The 12,441-nt window shown below is 38.4% G+C and overlaps 1 protein-coding gene across 3 annotated transcripts in view; it reads left to right on the top strand.

Annotated features, from left to right (window-relative positions):
• The window catches only part of LOC144515753 (alpha-2-macroglobulin), a 31,296-nt gene that overhangs the window by 17,152 nt on the left and 1,703 nt on the right, over nt 1-12,441 (top strand). For all 3 annotated transcript variants that reach the window (XM_078246852.1, XM_078246851.1, XM_078246854.1), the window contains 14 exons: nt 101-222; nt 847-898; nt 1,553-1,636; nt 1,821-1,997; nt 2,902-2,983; nt 4,684-4,840; nt 5,801-5,875; nt 7,176-7,341; nt 8,379-8,575; nt 8,653-8,868; nt 9,423-9,541; nt 10,505-10,595; nt 10,793-10,861; nt 11,031-11,136. In XM_078246852.1, the coding sequence (XP_078102978.1) occupies nt 101-222; nt 847-898; nt 1,553-1,636; nt 1,821-1,997; nt 2,902-2,983; nt 4,684-4,840; nt 5,801-5,875; nt 7,176-7,341; nt 8,379-8,575; nt 8,653-8,868; nt 9,423-9,541; nt 10,505-10,595; nt 10,793-10,861; nt 11,031-11,136 (1,713 nt within the window). The remainder of the gene's footprint in view (nt 1-100; nt 223-846; nt 899-1,552; nt 1,637-1,820; nt 1,998-2,901; nt 2,984-4,683; nt 4,841-5,800; nt 5,876-7,175; nt 7,342-8,378; nt 8,576-8,652; nt 8,869-9,422; nt 9,542-10,504; nt 10,596-10,792; nt 10,862-11,030; nt 11,137-12,441) is intronic.

The raw sequence follows: 12,441 nt of genomic DNA, 5'->3' as shown, positions 1-12,441 counted from the left end.
CTGTTTTGCCTGCGTACACAAAATGTGACAGTGTGACAGGGAGCGCTAATCAATACAGCTATGCTTTCGAAATAAGACGGGTGTATGTGTGTGCACGCAGGTCAGGTGAATCTGAAGGTCAGCGCAGAGGCCCTGAAGACTGACATTCTGTGTGGCAACGAGGTGGCCACCGTCCCCGACATGGGCCGAATCGACACAGTGGTCCGCACCCTGCTGGTGGAGGTCAGTGACTGTCAAACACAACACAAAACAGCAGAACGCCTCAGTTTGAGTACTAATAAAGACATATATACTTGTTTTTTCTATGAAAGTAACCTCTAAAATACAGTCAACACCCTCATGGTGAATGAAATGGTGTATCTCCTGTTATTTTATTCTAGTTTTCTGCAGTCTTTATGTTCTGCTAAAAGTCGAGTTATAGTAAAAAATAAATAAAAATGAAACCATTCTATATCGGAGGAAAAAGTGACCACATACTGACAAAAGTGGAACGTACGACACTTCTTTTAAAAAAAAACACTGTCGATTTTACGTTACTCAAGACAGGATGATATAGTGCATTTGTTGGGGACTATTAATTTAGATTTGGTGTTCTAATGAGCATTTGGGGCATGGGGACGGTGTATGTAAGATTGATTTAAAATAAAATGGTATCCATGGTTTTAAATGAACACCCAGTGCAACAGTGTGGTTCCTTGATATTTCAAATAGTTGAGACAATGGTTCAAACAGTGGAGCTCTATTGCAACGAGGAATGGGCTATATCAGACTTTAGATACACACACAATACTTGTTACGTTGCCTGTTGATGTAATCAATATCATTGTCTTTGTCTCTCTCCACAAGGCTGAAGGAACACCACAGATGGTCAGTCATAACGCTCTCCTCTGTCCTGCAGGTAAACGCTCACAAACGACCCGTCTATCAGCATCTGTTATCTGGAAGCCTTAGGGTTAACAGTCGTCTTGATCCTCTCATTCAGAACTAAATCCGTCAATCTGTCATGGATCCCTGTTTCAGGGTCAGAGGTTGAAGTTCTCAGTTCAGTGTGAGGGTGATTGATTGTAACTGGCCGTTTACTAATTGTTCAGAAGCATTTGTGTTTGTCAGATTGGAGATGAGTACTGTACAGAAATGTATGAAATGGAACGGATGGAATTTGGTATACACTGACTCATTGCAACGTTAGTGTTCAAATGAAATCACACAACACTGACGCACATAACAAAGCCAGCAGACCTGAAACCGAGGGGAACAGCTAGCCCGGTTGTGTCCTCCTGAAGCTCACTTATTATTGAGTGTTTTAAGTAAACAAAAAAACCAAAGTGAAAAAATGACAACCTGTGGTTTTATAGGGGGTTATATGCTAGGCTAACCAGCAATAAGTAAGTTTCATATTATCGTACATGAGAGAGGTATCTTCTTACCTAACTCGAGAGAAAGTAAGAAGAAAGTAAATAAGCGCATATCCCAAAATGTGAAATTGTTCCTTTTAAGCTCTCTCCTTTGTGTATCATTTATGTGTTGTTTTTTCTGTTCTTTGTGTTGTCAGAGAGGCCTGTGGAGAAGAAAATCTCCCTTCTGATGCCCGAGATGTTTGTGGCTGGATCGGCCAGGGCCTCTGTCTCTGTACTGGGTTGGTGACACTATTTCTCAGTCATTTCTTTAGTCCAGCTGTCAAGACTCATCATTTGCATGTGACGGGCCAGCTAACACTACAGTATCTACTGTATGTTAACATTCCAACCTGCTAAGAATAAAAAGTTGTCGGGGTGTATAATTTTGGAGTCTGCCTTATCTTCCTCCTGTTGCTTCTGCAGGTGACCTGATGGGCCGGGCCATGAAGAACCTGGACAAGCTCCTGGCCATGCCGTACGGCTGCGGGGAACAGAACATGGTGCTGTTTGCGCCAAACATCTTCATACTCAACTACCTGAATAGCACGGCGCAGCTGACCAAGGATATTCAGGACAAGGCAACGCGATTCCTGGAGAGCGGTAAATTGTTCTGTACCATCTGTGATGGCACCGTGAATGTGGAAAAGAAATGTTCAAAGATGGAGCTGTGAGAATGCTTACTCTCTTGACAGACACTGGGCGATTATTCCAGTCTGCATATACCCTTCATCAGTTCCCAAAATGTTTTTCAGTTGTCCCCTATAGGAAATAATGCCTCTGTATCTGTTGTCATTAGTCTGGCCTAAACCAGTTGAGGGTTAAAGAAATAATAAATGTCCCCTTCAAATAAATGAGGAGGCTGGCTGTGTTCATGGCTCAAGGCGTTGCATTGGCCAATCAAATACATGCTATTAGGGCTGGGCGATATGACGATATAGATCGTCAAAACAATGTCAAAATGTCTCTTTCGTATTTATTTTGCTATATATTTCTAAGTATTTAATTCACACAGGAGAATACAAATGTATGCTTTATCATGTAGTTATTTCTTTTAGACTATTTATTGAATTACCTGATATTGTGATATATATCGTTTTCAAGATATGAAATGACCTATATTGGGAGAGAATATTTTGGCCATATGGCCCAGCCCTACATGGAATAGCACATTCTTGGTAGATCACTATGTAAAATGAAAAATGCCATTTTTTTTAGAGTTTATCTCACAATCACCTAGATGAGGGTCGCAGTGATAACTTTCCAAAGTTGTAAAATCTTGCCTCATAGTATTATAAGTTGCCGTGCATGGTTCTGACATCTGGTAAATCTTCAGTCTTTTGGATCTATTATTTAAACAGCCTTCCGGGATTGTATCATCACTCACTGGCATTTGTGAAACAACAGGCCCTCACCAGCACTGACTGTCTGTCTGTCATTCTGTCAAGGGGCTTTTTTTGTAAATTTGATGGTTTTGTTCATGTGTGTGTATCTGTGTGTGTTGTAGGATATCAGAGGGAGCTTACGTACAAGCATGATGACGGCTCCTACAGTGCTTTTGGGAAGAGTGATGAGTCTGGAAACACCTGGTCAGTAACTTAACTAGCAGATGCTGCTTAGGATACAGATAATGATGTTGTGTAATAGCCATGACATTTTCTATGAACATGCATATGGAAACTGGTCACAAATAAACAAAAGAAACTTTTTAGCAAAAATAAGAAACATAATTTGAGCCATATTGTAATTTTTTAGTAATGATGATGCACATTTTATACATTAACACCCGTTTTTTTAAATTAGAAGAGGCATTTTTATATGAATTATTTATGAGTGTTATTTAAAAAAAATAATAATTATTCTATTATATTTCACATATGGAATTATAAATAATGCATTTTAGTTTCATAAAAAGCCCAAATACTAAAAATGAGATGTATAAATATTCTGTAAACTGAGGAGGAACCAGAAATCCCACCCATTGTCTGTTCACTTTACTTTCACACCTGTCACTGAAACTTGATGGTGTGTGTTTTAGAAAACAGAAGTACCAATAATAATCTGAATAATAGAATATGTTCATTTCTATAACTCATTATATATTGCAGTTGCATCAGTGGTTATAGAACACTTTAAAACATTTATCTTGAGCTTTGCTGTTTAAGCTGTGAATATTTCAGCTCAAATCTCACACTTCATTTGATGAAAGACATGCAGACAAAGTGGGAGGTATACACACACACACACACACACACACACACACACACACACACACACACACACACACACACACAGTGTGTCCTTTCTAGTTTTTGGCACCAGCAAGCATCCTAATAATTTACTTTATGGGGACCCTGCCAGAAAATATTAATATTTGCATTTAATGGGCTTAAATTACAGTGCCTCGGGGGATTTAACAAACCCTTTGCTGTTTGAAAGGGTGCTGGGCAGTTTGGCAGTTGGTGAGTGTGTGTGTGGGTGTGTGTTTGTGGTTAGGAGAAACTAGGGCTCTCAAGTGTTGAATTACATTATAATTCCAACAGGAGATTGGATTAGTCCAAAATCCCAGGACTCTCGAACAAGGACTCACTAAAGTGTGAGAAAATATATAGATTTATTTATTAAAAGCCACACTAATCAATGTTTTATATGAAGAATGGCTTAAAGGGCTATGTGTAATGTGACAGTGTATTTTGAACTTAATTTACGTGGTGGCAAAACACGACACAAGATGATTGCTACAGTAGCTCTTTGTCTGCTGGGTGTGTAAATGAATAATTGTTTGCTTAACACGTTGAACTCTATAGGGTAATATGTCAATGTTGTGTTTACAGCTTTTTCTGCTGCCCCCAAGTGGCCAAAATGAATGAATGCTTATTTTTGTGCACCTTAAAGTATAAATACTGTAAAGAGTCAAGCAGTGTTTACCCATGCTGTACATACTGATTATAGTGCAATGCAATATGTGTAGTATAATGTAAAATGTCTATAACTGGCTTCCTTTAGAAGCATTGCATCTGAGGTATGATCCAAATATATGAAATGTGTGTGTTTAACTTTGCTGCCTCTGTCAGCTCCAGCTGTCTTTATTCTGTGAGGCTCTTCGGCTCAGATTATTGTTTAGTTGTGGATGCAGCTCTGGCCCAGCGCTCTGTGTTAGTGTGAGACAGGAGGCTGTTATGTAATTGTCCTGAAGCTGGGTTCATTTTGGGGTTACCAACACAGGCACATGTTTTCTGAAAAAAAAACAAAAAAACCTTGTGTGCATTTTCTGTATTTGAACTTCCAGGCTGACCGCTTTTGTGATGAAGTCCTTTGGCGGAGCGAGACCATACATCTTTGTGCATGACAAGCACATTAAAAATGCCAGGATGTGGCTGTCCAGAAACCAGCAGACTGACGGTTGCATCAGATCTGTGGGGAAACTCTTCCACAATGGCATGAAGGTGATGACGTCAGTTTGAACGTTTTAGACGTTTCACATCATCTGTTTTTGGTCGTTTAGTATTTTCCTATAAGACAAAACCACAGAATTAGCTCAATGTGAGGAGCAATTTGCATAGTGCTGTGAGTGTGTGCAGACAGCGGCGATGGCCCCGGGCCTGCAGGCAAGCAGCACACACACACACACACACACACACACACACACACACACACACGTGCACACACAGCAGAGAAAATATCCCTAACAAATTATTGTGAGCCAGTCCCCATTAAAGTACAGTACAAGCCGACTAACAGCAAAAAGCCATGACACCTGTGTGTCTGAGGCAGGTACGCGTAGTTGTTATAGATAAAAGTAAGTACTGTGGACTAATATTTATAATCCGTAAAACACTGTGTGATAAGCAAGAAGCCAAGGGCAGTCTAAAGCAATTCCTTTTATGTAAAATTATAGTTTCAGACAACTTCTCCTTTTTGTTTTATAAAGTGGCAATCTCACATACTGGGGTATGGCTGCCAGATAAGGCTACATATATGACTTGTATGTGCTTAGCTCAGGCTTAGTTTGTCTACAGTAAGTAGAGAGTCGATAGGTGTGTTTCATCATGGTGCTTATTTTCTTAGACAAGGAAAGAGACAAACTGAAGTGTGCACAGTTTTAAATTTAATCAAGAGCTTAATGGCCAATTGCTGTGCTGGTGTAATAAAGCAGCAATGCTTTCAATCAGCAGTAACTGAATCAATTTTGCCACAAAGTGGTAAAAAAACATTCACATTTAGTACATCATAAACTAAAACTACAACGAAAATATGCAATAAAAAATATTATTGCAAATTGAAACTAAATAAAAAATGATATCCTTTTAAGAAAAACTAAACTGAAACGAGTCTAGTGGCGCTGACATGAAGTAAAGCTATATGTGTGACAGAGATTGTTTCCGCTCTGCGCCTGTTTTCAACAGGGAGGAGTGAGTGACGACGTGTCCCTGACGGCCTACATCACCGCTGCCCTGCTGGAGCTGGACACCAACACCACGGTGAGTCTGACGGAGCTCTCCTCCGTCTCAACGTGTGAAGTGAACGCCTCGCTTTGCTGCAGCTCGGATATGTTCACCTGTTGAACTCATTGGGTCTGCCCTCATTTTAAATGTTTATCAAGGTTAACTTTTTATATCCTCGGAAACTAACACTGGTAGATTTCCTGTCGTGTTTGTTGCTTTAAATTTTCTGCAACGAGGATACTTTATTTATGTTACATAAATGAAACATTTTCAGATTGCGTCATTTAATAGAAATTCTTATTGTTAGACAGGAGGTCCGAGCATGGCCTACAAATGAACTTGGCCATCCAAAGATTGTAGAAAGAAAGGAACCACAGTCACCTGTGAGAGCTGTTAGAGAGAATTAAGACTAAGCACCCTGATAAATATTGAGCGGAGGTAATCGCTTGTCTCACTACTGCCTTTCAGAGATGTCGGCCTGTGTTCCTTTGTTGTCTCTTCAGCTTTTAATAGTCTGTCTTGGGGGCTACATTTGTCTGTAGCAATTACTAAAAAAGTTCCCTTACAAACAACATTAAAGCAACTCTCATTTTTAAAAGCCTGCAGCGAAATCAGTTCATTAATTGTTCCACTTTTTAGCAGGGCTTTTAAGTGAATGTTTTTATTTATTTTTTTTATCACCAGCCAACATGGCTAGTACATTTTTAAAGTTACCACTAGCCAAATTTTCCTAATTTTCTTCTTTTCCCCCTCCTCTTTCATCTTCATTGTCCACTGTGTCTGCAGCCCTCCTCGTATGCTCTTCTGTTTTCTAAACTCCACGGAAAAGTATTTCCACGTTTTTTGTTTGTTTTTCCTAACTAACTTTAATACTTGATTTCAGCTCCTGCCGTTTGTTTCTCGTCGTTCCGTTGGTCTTTTCCGGCTCGTAACTGATACCACAAACACTGGGCACGTAGCCAGCGGTTGTATGACATGTCACGACGTAGTGTTCATGGGAAATGTAGGATTAGTACTAAAGCAGTGTTGCCAGATAAAGATTACATTTTCCAAGCCAAACACACACACAAAACTGCCCACAGTTCTCGGTAGAATACAGACCAATCGGCAACACTGACTTGTCGCATCGTTTCTGCAGCCTGCCGATTCAAACAGACGCAGTGTTTTTTTGCTTCATTCATCACCAGCCAAATTGGCTAGTAACTTTAAAATGTTACCCGCCAAAGTAAATTTTTACTGACATTTGGCCGGTTGGCGGGTGTTAATTGAAATACCTGGTTGTTAGGCTTATTTAAAGCGCATTGTCTCATCTTTGTGTTTGCCTGTGGTGTGACAGGACCCCATGGTACAGAACTGCCTGAACTGTCTAAAAGAGGCAGTTGCTGGTCAGCTGGACAACCTGTACACCACCGCCCTGCTGTCCTACACCTTCACTCTGGCTGGGGACCAGGAGATGAGGAGCAAACTCATCACTTACCTGCACCAGAAGTCCAACACACAGGGTAAGACAGTGAAACCATCAGCAACATCTGCACGTCTGACTTTTCAGCAGTTCATGCCATTTAGCAGCATCAACCTAAACCTAGAAAGACAGAGAAGGCTCAACTGTCTGAAGAAAATGTGTGTGTGAAAATGTCATGTTGCTATATTTGCTAAAAAAGTAGTTGAACTGTTAAAAGGTGTGTTCAAGTGTCAGTCGACATGTAGAGAGTGTAATCAGTTGATATGTCATTAAAAGGTTAAATGAATTAGACTGCAGAAAGGCTCTCCTGCTGAAAGCTGAACAAGTGCTTTGTCATCCAATGTTGTGGTCTGGCCTGCCCTTGTAGCATTTCTGTTTTTATTACATGTTATCCTTCCATATAGTGTCCCAAATGTATATATATTTTTCAAAATGACAATAAAAGGTTGTCTTAAAAGAACGTTTTGTAACCGCTGTAGCTTGGCTGTTGGTATTAGCTCGAGGTTAAACAACACAGAGGAGATGGTAATTTCCATAATGAATTTCCTATCTAAACATTAAAATCTATAGACTGTAGATCTCATTTCATCTCAATCATCTACTCATTGATTTTTACATTACATTACATTACATGTCATTTAGCTGACGCTTTTATCCAAAGCAACTTCCAATTAAGTGCTTTCAACCTTGAAGGTGCAAACTCCAGACAACAAGTAGTAAGTGCAAGTACATTAGCTTTTAAATAAGTAATAAAAGTAAAGTAAAGTAAAGAAAAAAAATTTTTTTTATTCAAGGTACAATCGGAAGAGATGTGTTTTTAGTCTTCGTTGGAACATGTGTAGGCTTTCGGCCGTCCTGATGTCAATAGGGAGCTTATTCCACCATTTAGGAGCCAGGACAGCAAACAGTCGGGATTTCGTTGAGTGATTAGTTCTCCCTCGCTGTGAGGGGGCAGCAGGCAGGTTGGCTGATGCAGAGCGGAGTTGGCAGGTTGGGGTATAGGGTTTGACCATGTCCTGATTTAACTCAAGTGTACAAAGTTAATCATTGTTAATCTTCTAATGAATGACACCACAGGTGGCACTCGTCACTGGGACAGAGAAGGGGCTTCCAGGAAAGGCCTGGACTCTCTGGAGGTGGAGATGACCTCCTACGTGCTGCTGGCTCTGCTTTCCGGTCCGGCCATGCCGGACTTTGGTTTGGATTACTCCTCCAGCATTGTCCGCTGGCTCGCCCAGCAGCAGAACCCGTACGGGGGCTTCTCTTCCACACAGGTAGGACAGGTGGTTTATGGGTCACCCTTAACCCCCTAACAGTTTTTAATGACATGTTTAACCTCTCTGCTTCTCAGGACACTGTGGTGGCCCTCCAGGCTTTGGCTAAGTACGGCGCTGCCACCTATAGCGCGGAGGGCAGCACTACAGTGACAGTGACGTCGTTAGGAGGCCTGGACAAAGAGTTCACGGTGGATCAGAGCAACAGGCTGCTGTACCAGGAGGAGAAGCTAAGCGAGGTCCCTGGAGAGTACACGGTCCGAGCTGAGGGGCAGAGCTGTGTGCTGGCACAGGTACGATCAACCACAGGATGAGCCAAAGACAAAGCCATCACCAGAACACGTGAAGCAGGAAACAATAGGGCCAAGTTAGTGGTAAAAGAGAATAGGAGCAGCACTTGGAGGCATAGGCGGAGATTTTGGGGGGGATGCAGGGGATATGTCGTCGTATTTTGACAAAGATTTCTTCCAGTATTTTTTATATATTTAACTTACTTATTTATTTGAGATTTAAACATAGTTTTCATTGATAGCTTTTTTTATTTATCATAGACAGTCAGCACAGATATACATGGTAAGATAATGAAGTATCTGACCGGACCAAAAAATAAAAAATAAATAAACAAAATGAATAAAATTAAATGAATAAAAAAAAAAGGGGGAAAGGGAGAGTGATCGCTCTCTTCTTTCAAAACATTTTTCACTGATAGCTTTTGTTAAAAATAATACAAATGTAAATGATATTAATTCTATCTACGGTTATTTCAAGGTAATTGTAACTTATATTTTTGATGAAAGCTTATTGTTCCATTGTAAAGTGATGTTTGTGATGATCTGTCCATCCACAGATCTCCATGCATTACAACATCCCCCCTCCACCCGACTTCTCTGCCTTCAACATCTCTGCTGACACCATGGCCAAATGCAACATCAGCAAGCCCCAGCTCATCCTCTTTGTGACAGTCAGGTACTGTGTGTCTGTGTGTGTCTACATGTTTTTGTACAACTGATCATGCCATTAGATCATTGTTGACTTGTAATTGTATGAAGAAGTTTAGTTATTAACTAGTTATTATATACTTATTATAAATAAGTTTAGTTATTATTTTATATATATATATATATATATATATATATAGTAGTATAGTATTGTTGATACTATTTCCTGTTAATATTTTGGACTTCATTGGATAATTTTACTAAGGAAACTGATTGCATCCGCAAACTATGCCATGACATAACATAACACAGAACAGAAAATAGCTGCATCAAACCTGCAGAGAAGAACTTAAATAATGGCTTTGACCTACCTTTACATAAACAAGCCAGCATGCAGGCCTTTGTTAGTGTTATAATTGCACCACCTGCAACTCATTATTACAAAGTTTTTTGTTTTAGAAATTAATTATTGTGGTTACTTTTTTTCTTTTTGAATTTATAAACTTAAAATGATGACTTTAACTTGGGTTAATTACGACGCTTATTCAGACATGTTAAACAGCATTAGAACATTGGGTTACACTTTACTTGAAGGTATCTACATAAGAGTGACATGACACTATCATGAACATGTCATAAACATTATAAACAAGTCATAAATGTTTTTGACATAACGCTTCTTTTATTAAGTATCATTCGGTTTTTGTCATGACAAGTCATGGTTAGGGTTAGAGTTAGGGTTCATGTGTCATGACTGTGTCATGTGTTTATGACCGTGTCATGTCACTCTTATGTAGATACCTTCAAGTAAAGTGTTACCGAACATTCTGTACTGGCTACAAAGAGACAATATTTGTTTGGCAAATATTCAATATCTTGAAATCATGCCAAAAAAAAATCTTTCTGCCACATTGCAGAGACAAAAACTGATAACCACAGCAGTATGTGAGCGTCACTATCACATGGTGTTTGACTGTGTGGGTGTGTGTAGGTACCAGGGCAGGAGAGAGGAAACAAACATGGTCATCATCAACATCAAACTGCTGTCTGGGTACATTCTGGATAAGAGCTCCCTGAAGCTGGTCAGTTCTTTTAACAGTTAAACCATGAGTCCAGATGATGGAAAATACTTTTCTACTTTAATACACATATCGTTTGTGCTAATACTACCAGACTTTTCTACTGCATCTAATATGTTATACATACTACATTATATTGCTACATTATAATTAATATGTTGGAGTATACTAATGGCAGTCTACGCTCTGTGCTTTGGTAGCTGAAGAGCGACCGCTCAGTGAAGCGCGTGGACGTGGAGGAAGGATTCATCAACATCTACTTAGATGGGGTAGGAAGCACTGATAGAATGTGTGTCTTTTGTTGAGGGTGAAATGCAACATAAACACATGAATTCATGCTTTATTTTGATAAACCTCAGTACAGCCAATGTTTACTGTGCGCTGTGTTTTAAGTAAGTAAATGGCTTCTTTAGTGGCCTGTATTGTTTGTGGTTGCAGCTGAAGAAGGATGAGACAAAGATGCACAGTGTGACACTAGAGGAGGACGTGCCTGTAAGGAACCTGAAAGCAGCTGTGGTCAAAGTCTATGATTACTACCAGACAAGTAAGAGCTTCATTGTGTGAATGCTGATTCAGCAACATACTTTCAGCTACAACAAAAACCATTCAAATATCAAAATATTCAGCTCTTTAAGGACATTTGTGTTGATATTCAACTTTTCTCCACAGTTTTTAAAATAAAAGTTTTTTTCTTGTTACATTGAAAGTCATTGAAGCAATCTTTAAATCCAGTCCCGGCTGGCCCTTTTTATGACGTTTTTTTTTCTTTTTTTCGAAATACTATACTACATACAATACTATGACTTTTTGTGACTTTTGGACATACTATACTATGCATTTTTCATCATTTGTTTCGACATAATATAACGTTTTTGATATACTATACTATGACTTTTTATCACTTATCTCGACAAACTATCCTATGACTTTTTTATGACTTTTTACGATTTTTTCGACATACTGTACTATGACTTTTTTTCACTTTTTTCGACATACTATACTATGACTTTTTAATGACTTCTTTCGACATACTATACTATGACTTTTTGTGACTTTTGGACATACTATGCATTTTTCATAATTTTTTTCGACATACTATACTATAATGTTTTTGATATACTATACTATGACTTTTTTTCACTTTTTTCGACATACTATACTATGACTTTTTGTGACTTTTGGACATACTATGCATTTTTCATAATTTTTTTCGACATACTATAATGTTTTTGATATACTATACTATGACTTTTTTTTCACTTTTTTTCAACATACTATACTATGACTTTTTAATGACTTCTTTCGACATACTATACTATGACTTTTGGACATACTATGCATTTTTCACAATTTTTTTTCGACATACTATACTATAATGTTTTTTTGATATACTGTACTATGACTTTTTTTCACTTTTTTCGACATACTATACTATGACTTTTTTATGACTTCTTTCGACATACTATACTATGACTTTTTGTGACTTTTGGACATACTATGCATTTTTCATAATTTTTTTCGACATACTATACTATAATGTTTTTGATATACTATACTATGACTTTTTTTCACTTTTTTCGACATACTATACTATGACTTTTTTTGACATACTACACTATGACTTTTTATCACTTGTTTGACATATTATACTATGACATTTGTCACGCTATACTATGACCTTTCTTTAAAAGAAAACTTAAAATATTCTACTTTTGTTTAATACATTATTGGTATTATTCAACATTTCAATGAAATTTGTACTATTCTCACTACTTCACCTTCTTACGCAATTATGCCAGCAATCCAGTTTAGCTTTAGCAATTTAGTTTTTTAGCATTCACAAGCATTT

The sequence above is a fragment of the Sander vitreus genome, chromosome 3, assembly GCF_031162955.1.
Source record: "Sander vitreus isolate 19-12246 chromosome 3, sanVit1, whole genome shotgun sequence".
NCBI classification, from domain to species: Eukaryota; Metazoa; Chordata; class Actinopteri; order Perciformes; family Percidae; genus Sander; species Sander vitreus.
Note: the sequence above shows the minus strand (reverse complement) of the source record. Positions and strands in the feature narration are given on the sequence as shown.